This window comes from Balaenoptera ricei, chromosome 8 (genome assembly GCF_028023285.1).
Source record: "Balaenoptera ricei isolate mBalRic1 chromosome 8, mBalRic1.hap2, whole genome shotgun sequence".
Classification (NCBI taxonomy): Eukaryota; Metazoa; Chordata; class Mammalia; order Artiodactyla; family Balaenopteridae; genus Balaenoptera; species Balaenoptera ricei.
The window spans coordinates 33054935-33070374 of NC_082646.1; the positions used below are offsets into that span (position 1 = coordinate 33054935).

At 33.7% G+C, this 15440-nt stretch overlaps 1 protein-coding gene across 2 annotated transcripts in view; it reads right to left on the bottom strand.

Moving 5' to 3' along the window:
• The window catches only part of DYNC2H1 (dynein cytoplasmic 2 heavy chain 1), a 357806-nt gene that overhangs the window by 247780 nt on the left and 94586 nt on the right, over positions 1-15440 (bottom strand). For both annotated transcript variants that reach the window (XM_059930504.1, XM_059930505.1), the window contains exons 48-54: positions 14045-14175; positions 12545-12793; positions 11977-12085; positions 8926-9039; positions 7768-7910; positions 3426-3510; positions 1239-1393 (exon numbers count right to left, since the gene is read on the bottom strand). In XM_059930504.1, coding sequence (XP_059786487.1) covers positions 1239-1393; positions 3426-3510; positions 7768-7910; positions 8926-9039; positions 11977-12085; positions 12545-12793; positions 14045-14175 — 986 coding nt within the window. The remainder of the gene's footprint in view (positions 1-1238; positions 1394-3425; positions 3511-7767; positions 7911-8925; positions 9040-11976; positions 12086-12544; positions 12794-14044; positions 14176-15440) is intronic.

Here is a 15440-nt window from a genome sequence, read left to right on the forward strand (position 1 = left end):
TTAAATAGTAGGGTTTTTACTCACTGCATTAGACAGGAAGGAAAATAGAAAAGAAAATAAGCCTCTGTAAACCTTTCCCATTTTTCAGTCTCACTGGCTGCGCAGAAGGACTCAGGGGCCACTCTTTTTATATTGGACGTGACTTGGTTTTGTCTGTCCACTACCCAACTATTTTATAAGAGACTGCCTTACAAATGGTTCTGGTAAGCAATCACTCAAAATGCTTCAGCTATTCTTTGGGTGGTTGTTTGACCCCTGCCTGGCCATTATAACACCCCATTCCACAGCCCATGGATAATCCAAGGAATAAACATGAAAAATATTCCCTCTTTTCTTTAATATGACTGGGTTTTTGTCACATAACAAATCAGAAGATTTGGAAAGATAGTAATGGCAAAAAAAGGAATGTAAATAGTATTTACTGAGCACCCAGCACAGAGGACAGGCATCATGCTGGTTCTTTACATTTGCATTTTATCTAATGTACTCAACACATTCACCCAATTAAGCTGCAACTCAGTGAGTTTAAGTGATTTACCTGAAACACCATAGAGAACTAAATCAGGAAATTAACCCTCCAAAGCATGTAGAGTGGCTTGATATAAATGAAAGTGAATCATTAGAAAGAAAAATAAAGATAACTCTGCCAATTAATGTTCCTAGTTTATGACCCTCACAAAGAGAAGCAAGAACTTGGCAGAGGAAATGCTCTCTGACAGAATCTGAAGCTGACATTCTAATACCATGCTTAAGTTTAAGCTCTGCAGTTAGAGAAATACAAAAAGAAAACTGTTCAGAACATACCAAGTCAAGTGACATGGATAAGAATATATTTATAAAATATAATTTTAAGAATATATTTATAAAATATAATTATAAATATAATTTAAAGTTTATTATAAAGCATAATATTGGATATTATGTTTTAATTAATAATAGGCATTTCTGATTTCTAAAATGCATTCATATGAAAAAGACATTTAAAGACAGCACCATAAGCTATCAAAAACATATAAATACCATGCAGTGAAGAAATAATTATTCAACCAAAAAAAAAAATTACAAAACCATTACTATAATCTAGTGGGCAATAAAGATAGGTAAGTGAGACAGTTTTCCAAGACATTTAATACAGTACAATATTTATTTATATTAAATATGGCAACATGGCATTGTGATTTACATAATACTTGTCCCCTATCTATAGATAAAATAATTTAAGATTACCAATATTGTACCTGCAAATGACTTTGTCTTTTTAATAATTCCTTTCTCTTGCTGCTACTAATGGCAGAATACACATGTAAAAAGGTCATATATCGGCTTGGTGTAGCACCATATGCTTTACAAGACTCGTGGATTAATAAAAATGATTTTAGAAAATCAGGATCAACTAGAAAGAGAAAAAAACAAAAATGACTTAATATAAGTATGATCCACTAAGAATTAGAGAAAATGAACTTAACTATATTTATTCTTACCAGATACTTCTACTCAATGAAATTATAAATATGAGATAACACCTTTGCCTTAAAGGTGCACAGGCATTCCTAGGTATCCATTCACAACTTCCATTTTACTTATTAATTTTGCATTATTTAATTTCAGTGGTCTCTATCCTTCTACTGTTATATATTTCCCCTGAAAATTTTTATTACTGCAAGAAAGATAAATCTATAGCTTGTCATAACATATAAATTAACTGGAACTACGTAACATGTAATCCAAAAGTAAGCTCACTAAAAGCTACTTGAATGGAAAAGAGATACCAAACCAAGTAACACCTATCCACTCATATTTACACAGGGAGAAACAGGACTTCAAAAGCCAAAAAATTAAGAACAAGCTCCCATTAGATCCAATATATACATGACCAAACATACCATCTCCCTCTCGTTGTCTCAAGCTATTTCCCTCTGTATTCCCTACCTCAGTGAATAAAATCAACTTCTAATGAATTTTCCAAGCAGAACCCTGAGAAATATTCTTGCATCCTTCTTCCTTGCATGCAACAGCCATTACATAACCAAGTCCTCTTTAGATTACCTCCTAATATCTCCCCAAGTCTATTCCTTCCTCTTAGATTAGAAGGCAATAGCTTTCTATACTGGTCTACAGTACCTCTGGTTTCTCTGTACACCAATCTATTTTTCATAACTGAAGAAAGGGGAGACGCAGAGACTTCTGTTTCTAAAACAAGCCTCTGGTTACATCTCTATCAAAAATCTCTCAATTATTCCAAATCACCCACAAGTCAGAATCCAAATTCCTTCCTTAGCATGACATGGAAGGCTCTTCCTTACCCAACCCTGCCTACCTTCTTCTCTTCATCTAGTACTCTACTATTTATTATATCCTATGTCTTAGCCCTTCAGGGTATTTATAGTTCCATAAAAATGCCTATTTTATTTCTTCAAGCCTTTTCCATGCTAGTCACTCTAACCAGAATGACCTTCCCCAAACTGCCTGTCTGGGCAATGTGCATTTCCTATAGTATCTGCTAGGTAGAGGCTTTACTTTCCGATGTACTTTATATAAACTTCTACCATCACTTATCCTGCTATAGCAAAATTTTATGTTTATATATAACATAATTCTTGCTATCACTAGATTATCCTGTCATCTCCAGTATCCAGTCCAGTACCTAATATAAAACAAGTTCAATAAATATTTAATAATTAGATGGTTAGATTAAATAAATGAATAAATATGTTATGGTATAAAAGAAAAAGACCACATTCAAAGTTAATGTGGAAATGGAGAAAATAATGAGAGCATTATAGTTAAGAAAATATTATGTCCATACTCAAAGAATCATAACACAGTTTTGCATATGAATTGAGTGCTTTGACATATCTAAGTGATAAGCTAATATGAAAAGTTTAGGCTATTAGCCCAAAACCCTATATAAGTAAGTCCTTTGGATCATTTGGGTCAAAAATGTAAATTTCTAATGTCTTAATTTTAAACAATAGATATTCTGTTAGGTCCTATATGAAATGACATAAACATTAGTTTTAAAAAAAGAGGGTTTTCACATGCCACAACTACTGAAGCCCACACGTCTAGAGCCCATGCTCCGCAACAGTAGAACCCACCACAATGAGAAGCCCGCACACCACAACGAAGAGAGTAGACCCCCACTCACTGCAACTAGAGAAAGCCTGAGCGCAGCAACAAAGACCCAACACAGCCAAAAATAAATAAATAAATAAAATTTTAAAAAGTAAAAATAATAAATAAATAAAGTCAAAAAAAAAAGAGGGCTTTAAAGTTTAGTTTGCATCAAAAGAAATCTAACTTAGTTAGTTTAGAATTATTCCAATTCATAATCATCATGAATCTTTAATGGATCTATAACATTAGAAATCAGGAATTATTTCATCAATAAAAATCACATATAATCAATTTCATCAAAATGCTACCTGAATTTTTTTTCTTTTCTTCTTTTCTTTTTTTATCGCTATATTTTTCTTCACCACCTGTTTCACTGAATAACATTTCAGGTATCTAAAATAGGAAGAGCATTTCTTTAAACCTCAATTTAGTATGAAAAAAGTTTAAGTAAATCCAATGTCAGAGGTTAAAAAACCTTTAACACACACACACACACCAAAAAAAAAAAAACAGTCTCAGTTGAACTTTTCTTCTAGGATTCTTTAGAGGACATTATTTCCTAGTCAAGATTTTGACACATATCAACCATTAATTTATTGCAAATTAATAGCACATAGGAAAAGCTTCAACATCTTCACTTGAAAAATGATTAGATTGTTTGAAATGAAGAAAATTACATTTTTGATTGAATTAGAAAATAATCACATATGCCATTTAAAATCACAAAATAATAAAATAAATGTTTTACTTGGCATCAAACTAATAAAATGTCTTCATGGCATAAAGGAATAGGAAGGAAGCTTAGCTTTCTTAAATAAGAAATAACTAAAAGTAAACAAAAATAATTTCATAATTGATAATTTACATAACTGCCATCAACATAATTGATAATTCTAAAAACTATCTATTGTCTATAGCTAGGTTTTTGCCACTATCACAAATAAGAAAATAAAGTTTCATGAACAGATATCATCATTATTAAAGAAAATATTATAATCTTATAAGAAGAATACTATTTTAAAATATACAAAAAACTTTTTTAAACTCTATTTCTGGAAAAAAGAAAATAAATAAGCAGAACTCTGAAATTTTAAAATTAAGCCAAAACCTTCAACTTCTTTCACCTGATACAGTTAACATTCCTAACAAGAGGAAGTACAAGTAATCTAGGTAATTAGGTCAAAAAATCATTTTCTGAATTTCTCAGACTGAATAAACCGTTAAGCCAAAAGATTCCTTAACTAATGGAGAGTTTGAAAGTGCCATGGTTCTTGAGCCAAAGAATTTTTTTTTTTTTCAAATACTTTCACTGATTTCTGAAAAAACACTTAGCAACTGTGAGAATATTTTAAATATACACTTTTAAATCAATGGAAATTTGTTTCTTTGGAAACTTACTTTCTTTAAAAGTAAGTTTATCCCTTATGTTAGCGGGATTGTGGTAATCATTTCACAACATATAAATATACAAAACAACATGTTGTATACCTTAAATATATACAATTTTATGTGTCAATTATACCTCAGTAAAGCTGGGAGGGGTGGGAAACATTCTGTCCCTAAACAATATTCTACATTAGCAAAGTTTTCCTGCCTGGATTTACCCACATTCCCCTTTGCCACCACTCTCCCTCCTTGGGGATAAAAATGGCACTTTCTAAAAAGAATTGAATAAGTATATTAACCCTATTAATTCCTATTAATACCCTGACCTCTCGATTCCTTGAATTCTTCTCCTTCTGTTTTCTATCACCTTTTTCCTGGCCACTCACTCCCACTTCAAAGGGTCACATCCTGATACCTTGTCATTAACAGTAACTGCAATCATTTCATAATCTCACTTTCAAACATCCCACTCTTCTACCACCACACTCCTGTCTTCCCAGCTCATTCCCTTTGCAATGTCAATCATCCTCAGACTCCACCAAGACCTACAATCTATTAATTTAACAACCTTTATACTGTCATTCACCATCTTCCTACCATAATTTCTCAGCTCCCTTGGCCTTCGCTCGCTTTGTCATACTCGAGTAGCAAAGCAAAGCCCCAATCCTGGTTAAATGCAAGTCACCACCTATTGAAGGTCTGCACCTATGAGTGCACATGTAACTGGAGAAAAAACACACAACTATGCTGATTGGCCTCACTGAACTTTATAATCACTAACCTCACATGAACCCTTAATGCCACCTAGCTATTATACTCCATTCTCCTAAACCTCTTTCACTCTTTCCCTCTTCCAAACTACTATTCTGCATATGCTCTAATATCTCTTCAAGACTCCAAAATCTGTTCCCTCAACTTTTCTCTCAACTGATAATCTTACCTCCTATTTCGTTGGGAAAATAGAAACATCCAGAAGTGTCCAAAACTTCCCATACCACACTTGCCCACCTACTTGGAACTGTGCCCCTGTACTCTGCTTCCCTTCCTGTTATTATGGATAATGCTTCCATTCTCCAAGCAAAGGCCTATCCTTAATCGTTTCATTTGTGCAATAGACCCATATGCTGTCTACTACCCAAGGATGTTGCTCTAGCAATTTTCCCGTCTTTCATGTAACATACATGTTTTGCTTCTTTTTGCATTCCCAAAAGTGTATGAAAATGTTACAGCTTGCCTCATCTTAAAATTTTTTTAAAAAAGAAAGAAAACATTTTACCCCCACTTCCTCCAGTTACTGACCCATTTTTATATTCTACTTTATAACAAAATTCCTCAAAAGAGGTGACCATATTCACTCTCCACTCTTCTCATTCTTTCTGAAACACATTTCAATATGTTTTCTTTCCACTACTAACTGAAACTGCTTTATCAAAGTCACTAATGAACGCCATGCTGTTAAATGCAGTGATCAGTTCCCAGGCCTTGTCTACCTTCATGCGTCACCATTCATCCTTCCTCACTCCTTTGAAATGCTGTCTTCACTTGGCTTCTAGGCTTCACTTGTCTACACGCGCTCCTGCTTTCCTATTTCCCTAGCAGTCCCTTCTCAGTATCCTTTGCTGGTTCCTGTTCTTCATCTCAACCTCTTAATGTTGAAGTGCCCCAGAGTTCAGCCTTTGCATCTCTCCTCTCTTTGCCAACATTCACTTCCTTAGTGATATTTTTTCTCACAGTTTTAAATGCCACCTATATTCTGATAATTCCCACAATTTTACCTGTATGCCTGACCTTTTCCCCTGAACTCATATATCCAAATGTCTTCTCAATCTTCCAACTCAGATGTCTAACACCTCATATTTCACACATCTAAAACTGAAAGCCTCATATTCTCCTCCCAAAATGTTCTTCTCAGAGTCTCCCCTCAACTGACAGGTATTCCATCCTTCCAGGTGCTCAAGCCAACAGACTTGGAGGTATCCTTAACTCCTCACTTTCCCTTACACCTTATTACAATGTGTCAACAAATCTTATCGTTTCTACTGCAAAACATACCCAGTATCTACCACTTCTCACCACCTCTACCACTACATCCTGAGAGCAAGCCATCCTTGTCTCTCGCCAGATTACTGCAATAGCTTTATGACTGCTTCCTCTTTGTCTTCTATAGTCTATTTTCAGCTCAGAAGCCAGAGTATTACCATTAAAACATTAGAATAGTTTTGCTCAAAAGCCTCCAAGGGATCCCTTACTTGTTTCCAGGAAAGCCAAAATCCTTATAATAGCGTCCAAAGCCCCACCCTACCCTTTCTCTTACTTCACTGACTTCATCTGCAACTACTCTCCCCCTTGATCACTCTGCTACAAATGAACTGGCTTCTTGCTGATCCTCAGAATCACCAGGCATGCTCTCATCTCAGGTTCTTCACCTAGAAAGCTTTCCCCCCAAATATCCCCCAAAAGAATGTAAATTCCATGAGGGCAGGGACTTTTGTCTCTCTTTTCTCTGCTATACTCCCAATATATAGAATAGTGGCATGTATTAGGCACCCAATAATTACTACTTCTTAATGAATACCTCTTGTTCATTGGCCTCCACAGACTAGAATAACTTTCCTCTCCTTTATCTACTTACTGAAATCTAACTAAAATATCATCTCAACTCTAAAACCTTGTCTATTATCTCAAATTACACTCCTTCCTCTGAATCATGACAGGCATTAGTCTGCACTTCTACTATACAAAAAGAAAGAAATGAATGATTGGGAATACAAGTATCATTCAAAGAGACAATATTGAAAATTATTATTCATTCAAATGAAGCAATATAAAAGGCTTCCAGCTGAGATGGTGCTATGAGTTCACACTTTAAACTCATCCCCCTCTGAACACATATCATAGCAATGACAGATTTTTTAAAAAGCATCTAAATTTTAATTTAAACAACAGCTAATATTATTGCTGTGATATTTTTATCATAAGCTAGCCTATAATAGGCTAAGTAATGAAATGCATAAAATTTTTAAAGTACAATAATATCTCTGTGGTCCTTAATTAAGAACATAATCTTCCATCTAAAATTCTATACTTAACTAAATTATCAAACACAAGAGTATGAAGACAAGAGTTATTTTCAAACTTATGAGAGATGTTCAGTGCCACAATTAAGGTAATATTATAATAAACACCAAAGGGAAGTTGTGACAATCAATAACTTTAAAAATAATGTGCTTACTTTTTACTTCCATATTTAAACATTAAACTTACTTTCTTCATACTGCTATCTGACCAACCCTCCATCCACAACACCTGGCACTTCTTATGCAAAGCAGGATTACTCTCACAGTTTATTATGAAGTTTAAATTTGCAGAATCCATTATCAAGACAATATGCAAGTTTTGTTGAATTCCTAAAAAAATAAGAAAATTATACTCTTGGAATATTGCAATAATAATAATTGAAGAAACCTATATATGGTCTGGTTTTATGAAATTAAAATTTTCTGAAATGGGATGGTAGGAGCTGTTTATAAAAAGAACAAGCTATGAAACAGTATTACAGTATAATTTTTATTTTGGTTAAAAAATACGTGTGTGTGTGTGTGTGTGTGTGTGTGTGTGTGTGTATGCTAGGATAAAAGATCCAGAAAGGTATGATATTGCTGTTACTTTTCAAATGTGATACTGGATTCTATTTTGTAATTTTTCTTTCAAGGATTTTTGTTTCAATATTCACAAGCAAAACTGATCTCTGGTTTTCTTTTAGGAGAAATACCTTTTCCTTGTTTCAATGTCAATATCATCTTCCCTTTGTAAAAAGGATTGTGGACACTTTCCTTTATTTTCTATGTTCTGAAACAGTTTAAAATAGCATTGAGATGATCTGTTTCTTAAAGGTGTAGTAGAATTTCCCTGTAAACTTGAAGTGGACAGAAGGAAGGGTAGCTCTTTAACAACTTTCTCTATTTCATCAATAATAAATGTTCTTTTAGAAAAATAAAGAAGATCAATGTAATAGTCACGTCTGGGTGCTGCCATCATTGCCTTATTTTTTGTTCATCAATTTTAGATATCTACAGTGCACATGAAACTACTTCTGTAATAATCAAACTTTCTTTAGTTTCAAAAAAACATTACAGAGTCTGGCACAATCTAAATAGTTCAATAATTCTCTAAGACAGGAGGTACTAAAGCACAAATTTCACCATATGAAAACAAAGGAAACAAAGTAAATACTCCAAAGAACATTACCATACTTTCACCCTTCCCTTTCACTAAAATTTTGCTAACTTGTTTTTATTATAGGTTAGCCTTTATGCTACTTATTTGCTACTTATTTGCTAATGAGAAAATAAGGCAAATTAAATGGTATTTATTTCACATGAAACATAGCTTAAATTGATTAATGAATTCTACGGCACTTACTATATGTGAAGTAATTGAAGACTGGTCCAAAAACACCATCCTGTGAAGCCTGATCTTTAAGAGGCAACAGCAAGGGCTCTAATTCTTCAAGAGTGTAGAGTCCAGGAACTTCACCTACAGAACATTACATTTGAGTTTTACCTGTATTACACTAATTCAAAACACATTTTACACATACAGTGTTTCTTCTATTTTTGTATCAAATAATCTGATGTCATTCAAGCTTTGTTTTCAAAAATAAACAAACCCTATCACCCTCTATACTATCCACAAATCTACATCTATAGCCTTCATTTGATAAAATTCAAACTCCTAAGCAAACCATTAAAGACAGTTCATAATCTAGCCATCTATCTGTTTTTCCAAGTCCTTCTCTATCCCAACCCCACAAGACCTTGTATTCTAGCCTCAATGAACTTCTTTGTGTTCCAAAAATTTAATGAAATACTCCCTCTTCCTGAAATATTACACCCACAGTCTTCCTCTGCCCCTTATCTTCCCCTAAAATTATTGTTTATCCCTCAAGACACTACTTTGTCAACTGCTATGCCCATGAGCCTTTCCTGAATACCCACATGCTAGGTAAAGGACTCTTTTCTCTTGTGTATAATATCTAAACATCACTGTTTAGCATTTACCACATCATTTAATAATGAATGAATTACTTCCCTTTCCTGCCCAATTAGATTCTGAATTCCCAGAGGGCAAACATTTGATCATGATCAATATTAACCTTAGGGCATTCTTAGCAAAGTATCTAAAACATAAATATTTGTTAAATAAATGAACAAATGAATGATCAAATCAATGAATGAACTTGTACTAGAAATCAGGAGAACTAGTCATGGCCTGCTACTATATAACAGAATGATGAAAGTCAAATCAAAGGTGATTAAGACTATAAGAATTTGATAGAGGGCTTGAAGCTTGTCTTGTTCACCACCATAAATCCAGTTATTTAATAAATATTTGTTAAACCAATATATTTGTAGTTCACAAGAAACTATAAGATTAAATGAAAATTCTTTTGCTGCATTCATGTAGAGCCCAACATAGTCTGAATCCCTACTTTTCTTTAGGCTCATCTCAGAGGTACCAGACTGCTCCCCAACCACCAAGCATGTACATATTCAAACGTATACACACATAAATGTGCTCTATGTCTTCCTCTAAATTTCAGCCATACCAAGATACCCTTGATTTCTTAAATTTGGTAAAGAAATCTAGCTCTATTTACATACTTTATAGGGAATAAGAATTTGAAATATAAAAAAGAGACAAAAAGGCCTATTGAGTACTTTCTCTGAAACTATTTTTCAAATACTTTTTTTTGCCAGAAACGTTGTCAAAATTTAACTTTACCAAAATTTAACTTTATTTATGATTTTTGCTATTATATCTTGATAAAAAGACCAATTTATCTAAATAAAAATAATTACTGGGTTAATGCTTATCTGGATGTTTGCTTTCACAAGTTAAAACCAAAACAAAAATACAAAAACCCTGTATATATCTGGCCTACAAGTTTATCTCAGCCAAAATGAACAAAGTCTCCATCTAGTAACAGTTTAAGCAATATGCAGGAATGTGCACCTTAAAAATCAGAAGAGATTATTTATAAAAAGGGCTGCAAACACTTCAAGCTTGCTCAAGACATACCACTTTCACTATACCATTTCCCTTCACTTTGACAGAAATTGACCTACCACTTGTCTAACTAGAGTCTTTCTCATTTGGGCACTAACGTGTAGATACCTCACTTTATAAATAAAATGTTTCCTTCAACCAAAGCTATTAAATTCTGAAAAAAAAGACTATTTTATCCCAGAGTCTACCTAGCAGGATACAAAACAAGTATTTATTAAAACCTGAGTGGAGCATGGGCATCATGCAAAGTTTGTCCTCGGGTCCCTAGAATGGAACAATTCATATAGTTGAAACTAGCTTTTAACAAGGTTTATTCTGTACTTAAGTACCAAAATACTCTTAGTCCAAGTTTAAAACGAAGCTACCTCCTACTAATTCTACTAACAGTGGTTATGCATTATAAGGAGATTATAATAAACTTCATAAATTCTTCAGAAAAGGAAGAATTGCAGGAAATTGCAGGTATTCTCCTCAGGAAATCACCAAAAAGGTCAGGTGGCTCCAGAGACAAGAGTATAACACAATTCGAGAAATATGAGACCTCATATATCTGAAATATATCTGCTATTATATAACCACATTTAAGGCCATATTATAATTATTCAATTATTCCATTAATGATGGACAGTGAGGTTCTATCAAATTTTTATTACAAATTATACTACATATTTCCTTACATACTAGTTCTTTTATTTCTATAGGTTAAATTTCTATACATAATATAATTTCTATATCAAAGGGTATAACATATTTTTTTAATTAATTAATTAATTTATTTATTTATTTTTAGCTGCGTTGGGTCTTCGTTGCTGCGCGCGGGCTTCCTTTAGTTGCGGCGAGCAGGGGCTATTCTGTGGTGGCTTCTCTTGTTGCGGAACACAGGCTCTAGGTGCGCAGGCTTCAGTAGTTGTGGCTCACAGGCTCTAGAGCACAGGCTCAGTAGTTGGGACGCACAGGCTTAGGTGCTCCACAGCATGTGGGATCTTCCTAGACCAGGGCTTGAACCCATGTCCCCTGAATTAGCAGGTGGATTCTTAACCACTGCGCCACCAGGGAAGCCCAGTATAACACATTTTTTAAATAAGTACTGGTTGATAACTTTCCTAAAAGGTTATAACAGATAATGGTCCCACCAAAAGTGTGTAAGAGGGCCAATTTTTCAGTATATTCATCAATATTCAATATTTAATCATCATTTTTATATAATTCCACAATCTCTTGGTTTTATAAAAACAGGGTTTCTCAATTCTCCTGCTCTGAGCATGTTTAATGTTTAATCCCATGTCACTTTAGTGAAAGCTATGCCAAGTGTTCTCTGAAACATAATTTTATATAAGATCACTTTACTTGAATAATTTTTACATTATTACTTTTATTTTCTTTAAATAGAACCCATTTACTTGCCTGAAGACAAAAGGCTATTGATCATCTCCAAAAATGTAGGATGTACAAACTGATAATCCTCAAGAAGTAAAACTACTTGTTGTGCTTCAATACCTGCAAGATGTAGCACCTGCACAATAAGAAAATACATTTTGGTACCCATTAAATATTTTTGGCACAGGTAAAAACTTTCATTCTGTATGTAAACTAAGTTGTTTTTCTTGATTGATATTTGAGTAATCAAAATTTAGCCATATAGTCTGGAAAGTAAATCCAGTTCATAAACAAATACTACTGGGAGGAAATTTAATTATTTTACATCTAGGACATTAAAAGCTAGAGGATAATTTTTAAATATACCTACATATGTCCTAAATGCCATCTTTCTGTTTATCTTACCTATCCACATAACATCCCATAATCTGGGGTGCTGAGAGCTAAAAACATAATTTTGTAACAATCATGGAGAAAACAATCATCAAAATTAAAATAAAGACTATGTTGCATATCACAGATTTAAAGGTCTTTAAGGCTTTTAGAATAACTGTGATTTAAAACCAAATAAAACAAAAGACAGTGAGTCACTCACATGTTTGAGATCATTTTTGAACTGCTTCAGTTCATATCCCCTGGAAATCTTTGGTGAAAACAGCACTGCTCCATGCATATGACTGACTAAAGAAGTGATGGTCCGACGACCTACACCACTGCATCCTGCTAACAGAAGTGAACCTCCAGGAAAACTCAGCACTCTGTCTATCCTAGACATATATTCCAGGACTTCTTGGAAAAGTAAAATATCTAAATTCTGGTTATCTCGTCCATAATGAATAAGACCCTTCAAAAGATCACAAAGCATATTATATAATTAATATAAGTCCAAATTACATAATAAAATGTTAGTTATCTAGATTAAGAGATTATATTTTTGGTGCCCTCAAGAAAAGGAGTTAAGTAAATACATGTTGTCTCACACTCTTTTATCTATCCAGTAATCCAGCTTTATGGCATTTTCTAAGGAAAAATTTACATGATGTCAAACAAGTTCACAGGTCCACAACAGTCAGTTACTTTTGAACACCATTAATGTAACTAGTAAAAAGCAGTGTAAGATATCAGGTTAATTATAAAGACTTCAAAAGCTCTCAAATTTTTACCACTTGTTACACACCAAATCAGTGTGCACAGACTATAAAACAATCCCCAAACTCTCAAAACGTACTGCCTAAAGATATTTTGTGAACTCTTGTTCTTACACACAGCTCAGCAATGAATCAAAAGCCCACAGAGAGGTAGTATGCCCTGCCAGGAGCTATGTGATAGAGTGAAGAACGAGAGAAAGGACAGCTTTCACATACTTAACAACTTTCGCACATTCCCAAACTTTGCAATATGCATTCCAGGCAAACAAATAAATTTACTAGACCATGAAAGACTTTTCTTGATATAAAATCCATACTAACTTCCATTATAAATATTAATTTTTAAAGCAATCATATATAATACTGTTTCTTCTTATTATAATTAATCTCTAAAACAAAACAAACAAACAAACAAAACTCCATAGGACAGTGCTGCTAAAAGTTTCAGTGAACCAGCAGCATCAACATCATTTGGAAGCCTCTCAGAAATTGGGATTTTCTTCTGATTTTTTTCAGATTCAGGTTAGTACCAATTGAATTCAGACTTCTCCGGATGGGATCCAGCCATCAATATTTTCTGGTTCTCAAAGTGATTCTAATGCTCACTAAAGTTTGAGACCACTGCTCTAGAATGAGCAGTTAATATTATATTAACTGTTAATATAATATTAGCAGTTATATTTCCCAATTAATATTAAGCCTTTTTAATAGTTCCAACCTCAGATACCTTTTTCCAGCATGTATTCTAGCAATTTTACACTAATCTGTGTAAGTACATGTGCACCTACTTAGATCTGCCACATTGGGCTAAATTCCAAAAGATACGAACCGGTTTTGCCTATTCTAAGATCTTTCACTTCATGCCCTCAAAAAACTTACAATAAGTATTTTGAAAATGGCTTTAATCATAACCAAATCCCAATTCAAATTCATGATTCATATTATACCTTTTTAATAACATCCTTAAGATCTGCAGAATTTAGTTTTCCAAGTGGTTTTCCGTGTGGAGGCAAAGGTTGTCCTGGGGCTGACCTTATTCCTGAATTATGTCGAGCTCCCCATGTAACATAGAAATTATCTGTAGAAATGAAAGATATTTTTGTTTTATGTGTGTTAATCATAATGGGAGCATCAGTAGATATATTTCACACTAAACCGTTTTTAACTTAATTAGTCCAAATAAGAACATCCCCAGAAAGGCAAAGATTAATTACTTTGAATTGGCAAATAAATAAAACAATCTCAAAATTATTCTTGAAAAAGAACACAGATTTACTAACATCATCAAGAGCCCTAACTTCTAAGATAAAAGAAAAATTAACCAAATTTTAATTAGAAAATAAAAATCCCACAAACTTCCCTTAAATTTATCTATAGCAGTGTTCCTGTTACCATACAAGGAAAATCTGTTCACCATTCTATTGAAGCTTTCGTCTCCTAATTCCTCAGGAAGACTGTTCCATCAGTATCCTCCTTGTCATATGCTGTGCTCAGCAACAGCCCTACCTTCCCTAGACCCCAAGCTACCTCATGTTCTTCTTTCCTTCTCCATCATATTTCTCACATTATCTTCTACTTGCCAAAACCATTATATTAAACTCTTATTTGGGAACAACAGTGCTACTCTAATTGCGAAATCCAAACCTTCTTTGTAGTCATTATCCCAATATGACTTGTGTGCATCTCCTTAATGGAGCTTTGAATCTATATTACCGTGCTCATCAAGCCACAACCACTACTCCTTTTCAGTTTTCTACTTATCCCTTATATTCTTATTTTGACTGGGATCCAAATTCAGCCTGTTATGCTTTAATTCTAAATACTCCCCTGGAATTATTTAATCTTATTCTGTGTATTAGATTATCAACTATCTAAATATACACCAAAAACCGATTCACTACGTATCTCTAGGCAAGTCTCCCAGCTCTAGTCTAGTCCCATATTCCCAATTGCTTAATGACATATAACTCATGCATTCATTCATTAAACACTTATCTATCACAGACCTGTATTTAAACATTGTACTTCCTGTTAGAGATAAGTAGTGAATAAGACAAACATAATTTCTACCCTCACAGAACTGATAAACTTTATGTAGATTCCCAAAAGACACTCAAAAAGCTTGCAAACATTCAAACACATGCATAAAACTGAACTCATTATCTTCATGTCTCATCATTTCTCAGCTGGACTACTGCAGCATCCTCCTACCTCATATCCCTGCTACAAGCCTTTACCCCATCAAATATATCCTCACTGCTACTAGAGTAACAAACACGAAAACAAAATCTGATAGTACCACTGCACTACAGTATCACATATAGCTTCCCACTGCCTTAAAAA